The 18,621-nt window shown below is 37.6% G+C and overlaps 1 protein-coding gene across 1 annotated transcript in view; it reads right to left on the bottom strand.

Moving 5' to 3' along the window:
- Positions 1-18,621, bottom strand: part of LOC150091387 (protein DOP1A) — a 519,845-nt gene that overhangs the window by 418,223 nt on the left and 83,001 nt on the right. Inside the window, exon 5 of the mRNA XM_090390176.1 lies at positions 1,545-1,720. Within this exon, the coding sequence (XP_090246302.1) occupies positions 1,545-1,720 (176 nt within the window). The remainder of the gene's footprint in view (positions 1-1,544; positions 1,721-18,621) is intronic.

Raw genomic sequence — 18,621 nt, 5'->3', positions numbered from 1 at the left:
CCTTCTTCAATTTGAATATACGGTCCCAAGTTCCAGGAGGAAAAATGTCAATGTGATCAGTATTAAGTTTGCTCAATCCAGTCACAACCTTAAACATCTCAATCAGATCACCTCACTGGTGCCTAGTGCCCAGATACTGCAATTTACAGAACTGAAGCCCTTCTTGGTAAATGTATCCTTTCGTTCCCTCCACCAATCTCATTGCCCTTCCTTCTCTGCACCTGTTTCATGTTTCAGCAGATCTACATCCTTCCTAAAATTAGGCCTCTACACCTTCTTGAGTATACAATACTCAAGCTGTGTCCTATTCACTGCCTTGTACAATGGGATAATCACCGCCTTACCCCTGCTAACAAAGTTCCTGCATATCAAAGACAAAACTCCATGAGCTGTCCTGACACTGTCTGCACTGCTCAGAGAACTTGATCTCTGACTGCACACTTACCCCCAGGTCATTTCATTTTCCACTACTCTGGGTGCAGTATGTATCACACAACTGGTATGTTATTCTGCAATTATTGCTATCCATATGCAGTACCTTGCATTGGTCAATATTAAACTTGAACTGTCATTTCTCAACACATCTACCTAATTTTACCATCCTGCCAACCTTTGTGTCATCTGCAAACTTAGATATTAAGCCTAATATACTTTCATCAATATTATTAACTAATATAAAAAACAGTAATGGGCCCAGCAGTGAACCCTAATTTATTAAACATGATTTAGTATATTAATTACATTGAAAAAAGTCAAAATATCTCAAAAACTTATCCATTTTAAGGAGCTCAAAATTTGAGCAGCTTAGGGCTGGATATCATATGGTGATGGAAGAAATAATAGCAATAGCATTTCATGGGAAAAGAAAAAAAAAAAAAAAAAAAATCTGGAGGTAATAGGAAATGACAAAAAAAAGAAAAAAAGTTGTCACACAAAGGCAGAAAAATGGCTCAATATCCCTAGAAAATTTGCTAATTCTGATAAGGAATTCAAAGAACATTTTTACACTTTAAGAAATATAAAGATTACTAAAAAAAAAAAAAAAAACACACATTAGAACCTTTTACTCAGAGTATTTCCAATTGAGGGGTGGAGTCCATCTATTCAATTAAATTTATAGTTGTTAACATTTAACATTAAATAAAACTCAGTTAAAAAAAATCTATTTTTGTTCTATTTGATTTAAACTCTTTGTATTCTATTTATTTTTTTATGTTAACATTTTCATGATTATTTTTCATCATATTCGTATCATTATACCATTTAAATTGACAATGAAACTGAATTGTGAATTAGAGAAAGTTCAAAATTCATTCTATAATTCTGACTATTCACTAATTTAGACTATTCCTTTCTTCCTGTTAATTCTGAATAGTTGAGTTAATTTATTTACTGTTATTTACATAAAAGAAAAAGGAAGAATGTAGCAGAAAATATTCTATAGTAAAGGGGGTGTTAAAAAAATTAGAGACCAGTAGGTAAGCATGATTGTATTCCATAGCAAATGTATTAAATGAAATTTATGAACATTTGTAATTAATTACCTGTTTAATGACATATCTCTGCGAAGAACCACTGTTACAGCTGCTGTAGTAATACGAACCATGTCAGCTACAACAAGTTGACTATTATGCACTGGAAAACCTAAAACCAGTAAATCTAAAGCACATCTTTGAACCAAAACACTGTTGTCTTGTAGAGAAGCACACATTGCTTGCACCTAGTAAATTAAATGAATTATAGCAACATAATACAAAAGAGGGTATAAACAAATTTTTGAACAACACAGAAGTTAGTTTATAAATACATTCAAACTACCAAACAACAAAAGGATTTCATCATAAAATGAAATAAAACATTATTTTCAGCATCTGACAATTTTGTCTTCTACAGAAACAAGTTACTTAATGTAAATGCAGTGCACTACAATTCAGGTATGTTAGCAAATAATAATTCATGACTGATAACAAAAAAAAAAAAAGAAACGATTTTTATATGAACCAAGAATATTCCCTCCGATAAGGAACTGAAATGCCCTCCTTGTCGGAGGGCATTTCAGTTCTCTTCTAAAAGAGAAAATAATAAAAGAATGGGAAAAACTAAAATAACATAATAAATTTGGACAACAGCAAAAAACATTTACATCAATAACTGCAAGATGACCATAGCTAAAAGATGCAAAAAACTAGGTCACAGGAGGAATGGAATTCCTGTAATGAGCAGTTTCCTGATTCTGATGATACAGTATAAAATATTTATATCAGGACATCGTCTAATTATATAAACTAAAAACTAGAATAGCAAAAAATTGCAGTTTAATATGAAAATAAGATCAAAGAATTCCATTACGCGCATCAAAAACACAAGAAAAAACATTCTGGGCATGGGCAAAGTAATTTTAATATTAAAATCCTCAATGAACATGATAGGAATAAAAGGATGACTATAAAACACTTCTAAACAAGAGAAGAACCATACAGTAAAACCTGATTAATTCAATGCTCGATGGATTAAAACACATCATTCTTGATTTAAACTGATTTGAAATATCTACACAAGTTCAGAACGCGTTGGTATTAATTAATCAAGAGAAGATTTTAGTCAAACACTCTTATTAACACTGCTTAGTATTTTCTAATTCTCACTTAAAATATTACTAATCTTTTAGTTATTTAGACATTTGTGAATAGATAGTAATGTGTTAATCGTGTCAATATGAGAAAAATGACAATTGTCCTATTCAGAAATTTATTAAATTCCTTGCACATGAAAACAACACTGCTAAGTTTTGTTTCTGACACCATAATAATCAGGCAGCTCTAAGTATATGAGCTATATATAAAAACAAGTAGAAGAGGAAAGTGGAACAGAAATTGTTGAAGCTAAAAGTAAATAAGGCACTTAGGATCTATCCAATTACGGTGTGGGGCGAACTGTTATTTGTTATTTTGTTATTTGGTTTTTAGGACCACCGCATATCCGGGGATATGCGGTGGTCATTCCCTGACCTTTCCGCATCCTCCGTATTTGGTGGTCACGGGCTTGAACCCCAGTCTAATCAAGAAGCGTGTGCTACGCACTACTGCTCCTGCCCAACTGGCTACGGAGGCACCATGGGGTGAACTGGATATATCAAATTATATTAAGAAAGGCAGCAAAAGATGTAAGTAAATCCTTAGCCATAATTATGAAGATATTCTTGTATTCAGGGGAGGTCCGTATGGATTAGAAATGTGCAAACAGAAGTCAAGCTTAGAGACCTGTAAGCATGACTTCTGTTCCAGGGAAATTAATGAAGTCACAGGTTAAAGTAATACAAGCCCATCTAGACAGGAATGCAGTTATACAGTAATCACAACAAGCATTTGTTAAGTGGCAATCTTGTCTGGCCAATCTCAATGGAGTCTCCCAAGGTTCAATACTGGGCCCCATTGTTGTTTTCAATATTTATTAATGATATTTATTATTATTAATGACGAAGGCATATCTACCTTAATCTAAGTTTTCAGGTGGTACAAAGGTTGGCAGCATGGTTAATGACAGTAATCACGTATGTTACTGCAGCAAGATCTATAAAAATTAGGCAGATGGGCTGAAAAGTGGCAAAATGAAATTTAACATTGCCAAATGCAAGGTACTAAACATATGGATATCAGTTGTTGTTGTTTGTTGTTGTTTGTTTGTTAGGAGCATTAGCAACTAAGGCCATATTGCTCCGGGATATGCGGTGGTCATTCCCTGACCTTTCCGCATCCTCCGTATTTGGTGGTGATGGATATCAGTAATCCCAGAATAACCCAACTATGTGGTAATGGAGAACAAAAAATACTTGGGGGGGGGGAGAATTATGTAGTCAGGCATGATGTTCTCTGACCAGTGCAGACAAGCTGCTAGAACATAGTTTGTTTTGTAAATGATACACAGAATTTTGACAGCAAGGATAAGGGGGCAATTATTTCACTGTATGGCACTGGTTAGGCCACATTTTGAGTACTGCATACAGGTGTTGAAGACTCATATTAGGAGGAATAGGTATCTGTTGGAAAGGATGCAGAAAAAAGCAACAAGATTAGTGAGGGGAATAAAAAAGTACTCTTAACAAAAAAAAAGTCTGATTTGCATATACACTGATCAGCCAAAACATTATGACCAGCAAGTCGTTATGCAAATCAAAGCAACTGCAGGTGAAATACACCCTATGTGCAGGTCGGGACATGGTATAAAAAACACCTGATACTGAGCTCTGTTAATCAGTGTTACTCTTGTTCTTCACATGGGAAAAGCAGTGGACTTAAGCAAGTCCACTGCCTTTCCCATCTGAACACCCCACCAGGGTGCTTACGGATGACGGTGAGCACCCTGGTGGGGTGAGCACCGTCAGCCATGGTTAGTACCTATCGAAAGTAGTCTGAGGAGGGGAAACCCACAAACCGCCGGTGAGGTGTTGGACAATCATGGCTCATCGATGCTCGAGGTGAGCAAAGGCTCTCCCAGATGGTACGTGGCAACAGAAGAGCGACTATGGTGCAACTCGCCAGTAATTGGAATGCTGGTGATGGGAGTAATGTGTAGTATGTTGAACACAGTACAGTAAACCCCCGCTATTCGCCGTATCTGTATTCGCGGTTTCGCGTATTCACGATCGCCGATTTAATATAAAATGAAACCTGAAAAAAATGTGAATTTTAAAGCGCCATGAATATTTTCCGCCATAAAAAACATGGGTGTGGCTAAAATTATCTTTCCTGGTCAAAACAGCGCTCAGTCGGTGGGGGGAGAGGGGTGAAAAAATCGCGAGCGTAGATGTTTCTAGCTAATCCTTGTTCAGTATATGTTATGCGTTTGCCATGGAAGGTTTCGTCGTTTGCTTTTAATTTATATGTTTATAAATTGAATAAATTTATCAATTTATAAATTGATATGCTTACAAAAATGATAAATCTACCGTTTTGCAGTGTAAAACAGACTTTTTCGAGTGCGTTAACGGAAGAAAGTGACTTTATTGTGGACAAGTTCTTTCTAACCCCTACAAAAATATGGCTACGAATAAAAAGAGAAATGTGAAAATATCAAAGAAGGTGATGACATTAGCGAATAAAATTGAGTTATAAGACAAAATTTCTAATGGTGAAAGTGTCTCGTCAGTGGCAAAACATTATAAAATCAATGAGTCAACAGTACGATCAATCAAGAAATCGGAAGAAAAAATTTGCCGTAGTGTCCGTGAAAACGCGCTAATTGTTTCAAAAATTTGCTCTGTAACTTGTTATGTTAAATTAGAAAAAATGGAAAAGCTTTAAATCTGTGGATAGAAGACTGAACTCAAAATAAAATTCCGTTAAGTTCACTCATTATTCGCAAAAAGGCAAAACTCCTTTATCAACACTAGCGAAACTGGTGATAGCACTGACGAGATGTTTTTTTTGCTAGCAAGCAAAGGCGCTGGTTTGAAAGATTTGTTTGAAATTTCTAATAAATATTACATTTAATATTAAATTGTTTCTTATTTTCATTTCGATGCCATATGCTTGCATTTCACTATGTACTGTCTATGTACATAGTCATATTATGAAGGTACATATAATACATACATAGACAAAATTTTAGACTAGTTTTTCTTATATATTTCATACTTTGGAACGGAACCCCTTTATTACTATGGGAGCCATAACTCAGTATTCGCGTTTTCGGTATTCACGACATTTCTCAGGAACGTAACCCCCGCGAATAGCGGGGGTTTACTGTACATCAAACCCTGCTGAAAATGGGGCTGTGTAGCCACAGGCCACTCCGAGTGCCCATGCTAACCGTGGTTCACCAGTGACAGCGCCTGCAATGGGCATGCAAGCATCGAAACTGGACCTTGAGTGATTGGAAGAAGGTGGTCTGGTCCGATGAATCACATTTCCTGTTGCACCATGTGGACGACCGGGTATGTGTATGTGTCGTGAATTTTTATGGGCCTTTTTCACAACGTGGCTGAATTAGTCGGTCCCAGACGATAGTAGGATGGAAGGGGAAGTGATGGCACCCGGATGTACCGTGGGACGAAAACAAGGTAGTGGCAGTGGTGTCATGCTTTGGCCGATGTTTTGTTGGAATACCCTGGGTCCAGTAATCCATGTGCCAGACACTCTGACGTCTACCACCTACCTAAACACCATTGCTGATTGGTACACCCTTTCATAGCAACGGGCTTTCCCTCAGCAGGATAATGCGCCATGCCACACTGCCCAGATTGTTCGAAACTGGTTTGCAGAACATGAGAAAGACTTCCAGGTATTGCCCTGGCCTCCAAATTCCCCAAACATCAATCCCATCTAGCATCTGTGGTTTGTGTTGGAACGGCAACTCCAATCTGCAGGTTTCAACCACGGACTTTACAGGAGTTAAAGGATCTGCTGGTTACGTGTTGGTACCAGATACCACAAGACACATTTAGAAATCTTGTAGCATCCATGCCTCAAGCACCATCATATTAAGTAGGTAGTCATAATGTTTTGGCTCATCGGTGTACACTACAAGATTTGATTGAGGTGTGTAATGCTTTGAATGGATTGAATATGCTAAACACTGATGGCATCCTTACTCTTGCTCAAACAACACACATAATAGGGCATATATTTAAATGAAGGAAGGACATTTACAGAGAGTCATGTGGAAAATTGCTTTCTGCCAGAGGGCAGTTGATTGTTGGAACAAACTTCCATCTGGTGTTTTGGAAGTGAGCAGCTTGAATAAATTTAAGGAAATTATTAGAGGTGGCTGGCCAGTTTTTTGGTGTGTTTTTTGTTTTGTTTTTTTGACACAGTTAATTTTTCACATAAAAACTATGCATATGTGCAACACTAATCACGCTTTCACTTAAAATGCAGAATACTGATATGATATAATGAATATCTGAATGTAAAATACTTTACAGTAAAACTAAGAATATCGAGTTACTGATGTCCACAAACTCTGGGAATGTTGCAATACAAATCTCTAGTGGTATCACCAATGCCATTACATTAGAAACTAGAATGTTATTTGTAATTCTACATGGAAAAATTAGAAAAACTCAGACTAGGCAAGTTTCATGTTGTCCTATGTAGTAACAAATATTAATCAAAACACATTAATTAAATTTTTTTTTTAGTTGATAAAAATGCTACTGATGACAAACAATTAGGTATGATATCCATTAAAACTATTAGTTTGTAATGTTGATCTGAATCAAGTCTGAATTTGTATGGCAACAAACTATATACATATACTGGATCTAGACAACACAATGACATATTTTCTGGGGGGGGGCAAAAATTCAAACAAATGTGATAATTTGATTTCATGTGTGAAATAACTTTAAATTCTTTGCTCTATCAGCCATAAAATGTGGCATTTAAAATGTTGGTTTAGAAAGTAGTTCCATCTGCAGTTTAATTGTCATAATTTCACAAGTGACAGTTTAATCTGCTGAAAAGTAGGGCCACCAGGTACCTCAGCTTCAGCTGAGTTATCAGTGGAGAAAGATCATAATGCCCACTGATACAGATATTACAATCCACTTTGTCTTGTTAAAGAAAAATAGAAAAGACACCACGAGCATTGGATCATCCATTAAACTGTAACAGATTTATTACAAGACAGTTAACTTGATAGTTATTTGATAAAGAAATCCATTACTTCTTGTTAATCTTTATTTTTTCTAGAATTTCAGGAATAACAATGAAGCAACTAAACATGCAGAATCTGTTGTAATTGTTTTGTTAATTCTTTGAATTATGTTGCCAAAATCTTTGTTACAATTATTGTTTAAAAAAAAACAAAAAGAAACAGAGGACAAAGGGTTGGATGGGTGAAAAAAATTGGTACTGAAATAAAACTCCCTGCTTTAAATGTGAATGTGTCATATAATTTGTAAATAAATATGACAAAGGAGTGATTTATTCATTTGCAAATCAACTACACCATAAAACGATGTTACAATTTTTTTTCCAAAGCAAGTTCATTAAGCTTCATTTGCTAAGCATAATAGTGGTGATCAAAATGGAGATAAGTGTCAGCTCAGCTACAATAAATGCAAACAACTCACCAATGTTGTACACAAATTAATCAGGAAACAGACTATTTACAATTCTTTGTTTGTTTGTAGTAAACAGTTTGTTTACAAAAAAAACTGTTTACAATTCTCTGCAGAACAACATAAAAGCTAGAGCCATCTACATAACAGTAGCAATAAAATTACTTAAGCAGCTGTAAAATGAAAAATTTGTTTTTCTTTTTTTTTTTTTTTTTTTTTTTTATTCAAATCACAAGAATAAGAAAAATAAGAGGTGGAACCAAGAAGAAAAAAGGCTTTGGGTTGTCATGAATTCAAATTATTCACTGCAAAACCATACCACTAAGGGGTCTACTCATTCAGCAAAAAAAAAAATAGAATTGATAATCTTATTCAAATTTAGAGCAAATCTTATATCAAACATTTTACACTGAACTAAAACTGAATTGTTGCATTAAATGAATATTAATAAATATTTTATATTAAAAGTAAAAATTACATACTGACATGTGAAAATCAAAGATAAGTTATATCTATTACACTTCATCCCTTAATTATAAAAATTGTAAATAATGTAGTATTTCTTATAAATAAAATATGAATTCAAAACAATAACCTTTATACAAATATATTTGTTTTTTGTTACCCATAATGTTGTTTTATATATTAGAAATTTTAAAGTTAATACGAATAAGTGAAACCTTTAACTATTTACAAATAGTTTCCTCCATTTTGACTCTTACTCTCTCTTTCCCCCATCCAAAAAAAGCTGATTTCATTTCAATATTGTGAATATTTCATGTGAATTGGGATTTATGAGTACGAGCGTAGCCTGTGCGGACGTACATTTTTGCCGCTCCTGGAACAGAGAAGTTTTTTCTGATTTATTTTCTGTTTTATTAGCTTAAATTGGCATATAAACTTTTTTTCTAGAGTAGTTTTATATTCTTATTTACGATACTTAGATTAAAGTAACTTAGATAGAGATTTTGTAGGTATTACTTAGTATCGGAAAGGGTATCAAATCCACGTGTTTAATGTTCGTAAATAGCCGCCATTGTTACGCGCTACAAAATATCTCGAAATAGATAGCATAAGCTTAATATAGTATAGTACGGTACATAATATTGTCAATTAATCAGATAATTAATCTTGTTGAACTTCATTGTCAATTAAATTGTACTTTTAACTATACATATAACGATTTGGGTTACATAACATAAATAATTAGTAAAAAATAAATAATTAATACTTAACTTGATACGGAAGTTATATAAAGGGATTTCGTAGATAACACTCGATACTGAAACATAAATATAGCGTTATAACTGTGTTGGGATATAAGTTTAGGGTTTTAATTTTGTACTGAAATTGAAATTTTATTGAAAATAAATCGAAATCATGACTCAGACCAGATCAGCAAAGCAAAAGGCTCAAGCTAATGGAGGTGCTGTGGCTCGGGGGAGAACTGAGGGGGCAGTTGCCCTCTGAATCACAACCAATTAAAATGCACTACTTGCTTGATGTTTGTGGAGCAGTCAGGTACGGGACATGATACTGCTGTTGTTGTTGTTTAAGGGTTTAAAGACACAAGGGCATCAATGGCCAAGATGTGTCTTTCCAAGTTTTTAATGTAAATCAAACATTTTTTTCAGATTTGTTTATCAAATCTGATTTGCCGAATAAATTTAAATAATTCATCTATATTCGCAGAATTGTCTAAGATCTGTTGAAGAGTAACTTGATTCTGGTTATTGCATAAACTCTGAAAACAAAGGAATCTGGAATTTCTGAATCAAGGGCATACCAAAAGAATGTGTTTTACTGTAAGTTGAACTTGGCATTGAAAACAGAGTGGGGGATTTTTGTTTGCCAATAGATGAAAATGAGTAAAATGAGTATGGCCAATTCTCAGTCTGGCAAGTATTACTTCTTCTCTGCGGCTCTCTCTAATGCTTGAGTTCCATATTTCTGGATTAGGTTTTATTTCATGTAGTTTATTGTTGATTTCATTTTTCCATATTTGGGACCATTCATTTTCACTTTCTCTAATAATTATTGGACTAAAATCAGTGTGTGGAACTAGCATTGTTCTGTTTGGCAGTTCTGATGCTGACTTAGCTGCAATGTCTGCTTTTTCATTGCCTTCTATTCCGCAGTGTCCTGGGATCCAGCAAAGGGTTATATCAGATTGTTTCTTTTGACAGATGTTGATTAGAAAGTCAATTTCTTGTAGGAAAGGATGACGAGAATGTCGTTTACCCTGTATGGCTGAAATAGCACTGAGTGAATCCGAGTATATTAGGACAGAGAGGGACGACTGTTGACATATTTCACTTAATGCAAGCTGTATAGCATATAGTTCTGCAGATAGAATGCTGCACTCAACTGGAAGGGATTCTGAAATTACATGCGATGGGAGCACGGCTGCTGCACCTACATGTGATTGGCTCTTAGATCCATCCGTATAGATTATGAGTTTCCCAGTGTGTTGCGAAGTATAGTTGGCATGCAACTGTCGGATATTACATGGTGGAATGGTATTTTTTGACCACTGAGCAAAATAAAGATCAATGTTTATATGATGTCTATTCCATGGGGGTAAAGGCATATTTTCATTTTCCACAATTTTATTGAGATCGAGTTTCCACTTTTTTATTACTTCTTGAAGACGAATTCCAGCAGGTCTGGGTTCATTAGGTTTGGATTCATAAAGTGTTGACCATAAAGGTTGGTTGAGATATACCCAACAGGGGTGAGTTGGAAAGCTTCTTATTTTAGCAGCGTATTGGCAGAGTAGGCGTTGTCTTCTAAGATAAAGCGGAGGGTCGTGTGCTTCTATATACAAGCTTTGAACTGGCGAGGTTCTGTAGGCGCCTAGTGCTGATCGAAGGGCACTGTGTTGAATGGTGTTCACAGACCGTAAGATGCTGTTTTTAGCTGATGCATATACTATGGCTCCATAGTCTAATCGTGACCGGATTAGAGCACGATATAAATTGAGCAGTGACTGTCTGTCAGCACCCCAAGATGTTGAGGATACTGCACGAAGGATGTTTAGTTTCTGGAGGCACGTAGTTCGTAGATAGGTCACATGTTTACGAAAATTTAATTTGGTGTCTAAATTCAGACCCAATAATCTTATGCAGTCTGTCATCGGTATTTCTCTGCCTTTCAGTTTTAATACAGGTTCCGGATGAAGCGATCGTAATTTACAGAAGTGTATTGCTGCTGTTTTCCCCTCGGTTAATTGATAGCCGTTGCTTTCTGTCCAAGTTTCAATTTTGTTTATTGCTATCTGTAGTTGTCTTTCGATGGTAGCCATGTTCGATGATTGACAGGAAATAGCAAGATCATCTGCATACATATAAACTTCTACCGTGGCTGGGATGTCTCTTATAATGCTACTGGTACGTAATGCAAAGAGTGTGGCACTTAAAATCGATCCCTGAGGTATTCCTTCTTCTTGTGTGTGAATTTTGGACAGCTCATTCTGGAATCTTACTTGAAAGGTCCTGAGGTGAAGAAAATTCTGAATGAATCTAGGCAGGTTACCTCTCAGTCCAAGTTTGTATAAGTCTTGGAGGATTCCATATCTCCAGGTTGTATCGAATGCTTTGGTAATATCGAATGTTATCATTACCATGTGCTGTTTCTTAAGAAAAGCATTTCGAATGTGAGCTTCAACCTTGATGTGGACATCAGTTGTACACCTGTTACGGCGGAAACCAAATTGGTGGCATGATATAGCATCTTGATCTTCAATAATCCAGACAAGTCTCTTGTGTACCATCTTTTCCATTATCTTTCCTAAACAGCTGGTCAAAGATATAGGACGATAACTATTGGGAGAGGAAGCATCTTTCCCGGCTTTCGCTATGGCTACCACAACTGACTGATGCCATGTATCAGGGTAAACATTCTCCTCAAAGATTCTATTGTAAAATTTCAGTAATATAGATTTTGAGTTTGAGTTCAGGTGGCAAAGCATTATATAGAAAATGCCATCTGGTCCAGCAGAACTATTTCTAGAATTCTGGAGAGCTTCGTTGAGTTCATTCATAGTGAACGGAAGGTTATAAGAATGAGGTTGTTTTGTAACGAAGTTAATTTTATATTTTTCCATGGACATTTTTTTGCGTCTAAATGAGTCTTCATAAGATTGAGATGATGAAGTGACTGCAAATGTTTGTGCTAAAGCCTCTGCAATATCAGTTGGAGAAGAAATATCTATTCCTTTCCAGGACAAGATTGGGGCTTTGGTTTGTTGACACTTTCCACTTAGGATACGGATCTTTCTCCAAATTATTCTGGGGTCAGTGTTTCTGCAGATGGTAGAACTGAATCGAATCCACGCATCCTGTTTAGCTTTTCGACGAATTCGGCGTGCTTCAGCTTTCAGCCGTTTATAGTTTATAAGGTTCTCCATTGTAGCATTTCGGCGAAAAGTGTTCCAAGCTTTGTTTTGTTTCCTTTTGGCAAGATAGCAGTCCCTTGTCCACCAATTATTGTACCTTTGTTTCGTAAGGTTAACTTTCGGTATTGCGCTGGTAGCAGCTTCAAGTAATTGTTCTACTATATGTCTAGTGGCATTATTAATAGATGCAGAAAGAATCAAATGGTTATCAAATTGCACTGTTTTCGAAAACTTTTCCCAGTTAGCTCTGTGAAAATTCCACGTAATTTTTTGGTTAGATGTATAGTTTGTATCCGTCTGTATTTCACAAATTATAGGAAAGTGATCGCTGTTGTGAAGGTCAGTTAATACTGTCCAATCAAAGCTAGGATAAATGGACGAGGAACATATGGACAGATCCAGAACAGAGCTAGAACCTGTAGGCAAGTGAATATAAGTATGCACACTGGTATTCAGTAGTGTTAAGTGATGGTTATCAAGTAGAGTTTCGATCATCCTCCCTCTACGATCCATGTTCGGGGAACCCCACAAAGGATGATGAGCATTTAGATCACCTAGAAAGCATACAGGTTGGGGTAGTTGATTATGTAAATTATCAAGTTCTTTCAATGGAACATGAAACGTTTGGTGGAATATAAATGGAGACAAGGGTGAGATTAATCCCAAGAACAATACGAACGGCTATTGCTTCTAGATTAGTGGAAAGCTGAACGGGTTTCGATGGTACATTACTACGAACTAATATTGCTACTCCTCCTCTTGCTGGAGAATCGGAACATCTGTCACGTCTATATAGTGTATACCGTGAGAAGTGTGGGCTATAATTTGATGATAAATAAGTTTCCTGTAGACAAATACATGCAGGATCATGCTGGTGCATTAGGTATTTTAATTCATCAAGATTACTTCTTAGTCCTCTACAATTCCATTGAATAATTTTCTGCATTACTTGGGTTTAGGTTAGATGGATTGGTCTGATCATTTGTTTTTCCCTCGATCCTGTTTATATTTCTCTCGTTTTGAAAATACTGGGCGAGTAATATCCATCTCATCATCAGCATGAAGCATGAGAACAGCATCATCATTGTCTAATTTCTCATCGGTTTCCATGGTTCGTTCAGTTGGTTTATTTTGTGTACGATGAACATCTTTCTCCTTTAATAATGTGCCTGAGTTTGGAACGTCTTGTTGTGGCTTGGATGGCTTTGTATTAGTAGAATTTGATGGACTTTTTGTCTTTGTTGCTGTTAGTGTCTCACCATCCGCAAGGATGGATCTAGCCCATTGAATAAGAGATAATTTAGGAGGAATAGTAATATAAGTCTGTGTAGAAAATTCTTTAGTGTTTTTAACTGCATTGGAATATGTTTTGGCAGGGATCACATTTAATATTTGTTTACGTGCCTCTTGGTAAGATACATTTTTCTCTACCTTGTACTTCATTATTTTCTTTCCCGTTTTCCATAATTCGCAAGTTCTAGAATATGCGGGGTGAGTACCCTGGCAATTGGGACACTTTGGCGTAGCTGCTGTACATTCAGTTTGGGAATGGTCTGATGAGCCACACAGGGGACAGATTGTCTTACCTTGGCATGCTGTTTGAGAATGACCATACTTCTGGCATTTAAAGCATCTAAGTGGATTTGGTATATATGGTCGGATCTTACAGGAAAGGTAGCCAGCTTTTACTGATTCTGGTAGATTCGGACTGCTGAAGGTAAGGATAACATTTCTTGTGGGTGTAAGGACACCATCTTGTTTGGTCATAATTCTTTTAGCACCGACAACACGTTGTGCTTTAAGTTCTTCGGCAATTTCTTCCTCAGAAACATTAAGGAGGTCCCATTCCGAGATGACTCCCTTTGAGGTGTTTAAAGTTCTGTGCGGGGTTACCGAAATGGGAAGGCCTCCGAAGGTCGTTTGCTTCAGGAGTTGTCTAGAATGACTGGGATGGGAAGTCTCTATAAGAAGATCTCCTGAGCGAAGGCGTTTGACAATTTTGGGAGTACCTGCTACAGCCTCTATGCTTTTCTGCACAAGAAATGGCGATAAGCTACTAAGAGGTTTCGTTGACAAAGAGTGTAAAATTAGAAAAGCAGGTATGTCATGTGAAGAATCATCTTTTTTGATTCTTTTTGCTTGAGATGACTCAAGTTCATGCGAGCACGTAGGCTCTACAGTTGGTGATATTAATGGATCCATATTTGCTCCTTTTCGCCCTGAGTATTAGATTAATACTCAGACTACCAGCCCCGCCACGTGGAGGCAGGAGCGGTGCCACCAGTGACCAAGCGATAAGAGATTAGTGGTTAGTGTGTTAGAGAAATTGGTTATATATATATAAATATAAAAGAAAGGGTCTTTCCTTCCTTGATATGAAGCTTAGTTCTTTATTTAGAAAAAGCCAAAATTAAATAATTTTATAAATAAAGAGGGTTTTAACAATCTCTACAATCTGTCGCTTAGAGAAAAAACGCTTTCAAATCACTTTGGAAATATCGCTATGATCACTCGCTTGGCACTCGGGGCCATGATACTGCCATGGGGGATGTCTTTGTGTGTGCGTGATGCAAGGAGTGAAAGGAAATCAGGCGACAACTCAGCATTGTTATGGGCCTATATGACAGCTTGAAGGACAGGGTGGATACCCTCGAAGGATTAAAAGTGAGGGCCCATCAAGCTCTCAGCTGCCCACACCAATGCCAGAGCTTGCACTTGGTCATCATGCAACACAGCGGCAGCCCCCAAGGCAGAATGCGCCGGTCCCAAAGGAACTAGTAGTTGTTGGTGACTCTATTGTCAGGGAAACAGGAAACATGCTTTGTAAAAAGGATAGGTGGAACAGCACCAGGGTATGTCCGCCAGGGACAAAGGTTGATGACGTAGAGCGGATATCATCTTTTAAGGGCACAAAAGGTAATATAGTTGGCTTGTTAGTTTGTTTGTTATTTGGTTTTTAGGAGCATTAGCAACTAAGGCCATATTGCTCCGGGATATGCGGTGGTCATTCCCTGACCTTTCCGCATCCTCCGTATTTGGTGGTGACAGGCTCGAACCCCGGTCTAATCAAGAAGCGTGTACTACGCACTGCTGCTCCTTCCCACCTGGTTACGGAGACATACACGTTGGCACTAATGATATTAAGAGTAGGAGACCGGCGGAATTACTCAACAAGTACAGGTCACTGTTGAAAAAAAGCCGTGAATTAGGGTTGAATTTGAAAGTGTCTGCAAGTCTTACCAGACACGATAGGAGGGAGTATATGATGAGAGCCCTGTCGATCAATTCGGCCCTGGAAGGACTGTGCAAGGCTCAAGGGGTAGAATTTTTTTCAGCCTGGTCTGTACTTGTTAACAGGAGAGATGCTTCTACAGGGATGGGATACACTTAAATAGAAAGGGTGCAAGAATGTTTGCTGATGCTATCGAGGCAGTGTTAGGTGGGTCGGAAAACTGCTAGATTGGGGGGATACAAGGACTAATAGATTAACAGTAGCCACTGGCAGAGGTGAAAGTGATTCTTGCAGTGCTTCTATTGGAATGAGCAGCAGCCTGAAAAATAAGATGCAGGATATTTCAGAGACTGCTGGGAATCATGGGGGTACAAGTAAACACATGGGTTGTGTTAGGGAGGCTAAGAGGAAGAGCAGGTGCATGTATACTTGCGTGTACACCAATGCTAGGAGTTTAGTAAATAAATTTGATGAATTTGAGGTACTGCTCAAAACATCAAAGGCAGATATTGTGGGGATTTCAGAGACGTGGTGTCACACAGATATAAGGAATGCAGAACTAGAATTTGGGGAGTACAATGTCTACAGAAAGGATAGACAGGATAGGAAGGGAGGAGGGGTTATTCTATTAGTTAAGAAATACATAAAATCCAAGGAAGTGAAGCCAGTCGGCATTGCTGGACAGTGAGTGTCGAGTCAGTTTGGTGTGACATAAGCATTGGGAGATCAAAATTGAGAGTAGGAGTGTGCTATAGGCCTAATGACTCTTATGAGTATAATAAGAAACTGTACGGGGAAATAGAGTGGGCCAGTAAATCAGAGAGTCTTATAATGGGGGATTTTAATTTCCCAGATATTGACTAGAATTTGGTGGCTGGTCACTCACACACTAGCAAGGCTTTTGTGGATTTATTAGATGATTGTTTTCTACATCAGCATATTCGGGAGGCAACTACAGGGAGTAATACTCTTGATTTGATTATCAGTAGTGATTCTTCATGCATTAAGAATTGGAATTGTGATCACTGCCACTAGGTGGCAGTGATCACACTGTGCTGAAGTTGGATGTACTCAAAGAGGTAACTACCATTAGGGGTAAAGGGAAGGGTTATTGCTTTCGTAAAGGCAACTACGATGGACTGAGACAGTATTTGAATTATATACAGTGGGACCAACTGATGATGTTACCAACAGCAAATTCGAAATGGGAAGCATTCAAAGAACTTATCTCGGAAGCTACTAGGCTTTACATACCAACTAAGGAATATTGTTCAAGGTTTAGGCCTAAGTGGATGTCAGATGAACTAATGAGACATATGGCAGAGAAGAAAAATGCATGGGATACATACAAATTAACACATGACACAGAAGCCTATGATAGATACAAGTTGATCTGTAACCAAGTTACAAAAGGAGGTTAGGCAGGCGAAGGCAGATTACGAGAAATCTTTGGCAAGGGATGCAAAGAAAAACAGCAAAGAGTTCTTTACTTATGTAAACTCTAGAAGGAAGGGGATGAATCAGATTGGTCCACTTGATATCGATGGTTCAACTGTTGATGATCCTGCTCAGGTAGCTAACAAACTGAATGAATATTTTGCATCGACATTCACACATGAGGAGTTATTCAGCGAGGGGAATGCCAGAGGTGTATTCAACTCTGGCAGTAAGCTAGAGAATCTTGTAATAACTGAGAGCAAAGTGGAGGAGAAATTGTTGAAGATAAATACAAGAAATGGGGTGGATGGGATCTATCCAGTTATATTAAAGGAGGCAGCAAAGGAAGTAAGCAAACCCTTAGCCATAATTATGAGAGCTTCCTTGGACTCAGGGGAGGTACCCACAGACTGGAGATGTGCAAATGTGACCCCAATTCACAAAGGAGGATCAAAGGCTGACACAAGCAATTATAGACCAGTTAGTTTAACTTCTGTTCCTGGAAAATTAATGGAGGTACCGGTTAAAGAAGCACTGCAGGATCATCTAGACAAGACTTCAGTTATAGCTCGGACACAGCATGGTTTTGTTAAGGGGAAGTCTTGCCTGACCAATTTGATTGGATACTATGATGCAGTCACAAAAGAACTGGATGCAGGGAATAACTTTGATATTATATACTTGGATCTTAGAAAGGCTTTTGATACCGTTGCACATGGAAGACTGCTGCACAAATTGGAGCAGTGTGGCATTGGAGGCAAATTGCTGCTATGGATAAAGGGGTGGTTGAGGGAGAGAAGACAGAGAGTGGTAATCAATGGACACTGCTCATCGTGGACTAATGTTATTAATGGAGTCCCTCAGGGTTCAGTATTGGGTCCATTATTGTTTTCTGTATTTATAAATGATATTGATGATGGTATATCAAGCTTAATGTCCAAGTTTGCAGATGATACGAAGGTTGGCAGGGTTGTCAAGGACACTACTGACACTATGCTACTGCAACAGGATCTGGAAAGTTGGGCAGATGGGCTGAGAGGTGGTAAATGAAGTTTAACATTGACAAATGTAAAGTACTACACATGGGAAACAGCAACCCCAGAGCAACGTATCAACTCTGTGGTACTACACTGACAGTGGTAGAGAATGAAAGGGACCTGGGGGTGATTGTGCAGGCAGATATGAAGTTTTCTGAGCAGTGCAGATGGGCTGCAAGAGTAGCTCGTGGTGTATTGTCGATGATATATAGGAATTTTTCTAGCAGAGATAAGGAGGTGATTGTTCCCTTGTATAAGGCAATGGTCAGACCACACCTAGAGTACTGTATACAGGTCTGGAGGCCTCATTTCAAGAAGGATGTAGAGATGCTGGAACGAGTACAGAGAAGGGCAACAAGATTAGTGAATGGAACAAAGGGATGCGCTTACGAAGAAAGGCTTAAGTTTTGCAAATTACAGTGTCTGGAGACTAGGCACCGGCGAGGTGATCTGATAG

The sequence above is a fragment of the Mastigoproctus giganteus genome, chromosome 1 (genome assembly GCF_048544385.1).
Source record: "Mastigoproctus giganteus isolate SK-2022 chromosome 1, ASM4854438v1, whole genome shotgun sequence".
NCBI classification, from domain to species: Eukaryota; Metazoa; Arthropoda; class Arachnida; order Uropygi; family Thelyphonidae; genus Mastigoproctus; species Mastigoproctus giganteus.
This window is presented reverse-complemented; position numbering and strand designations above follow the sequence as displayed.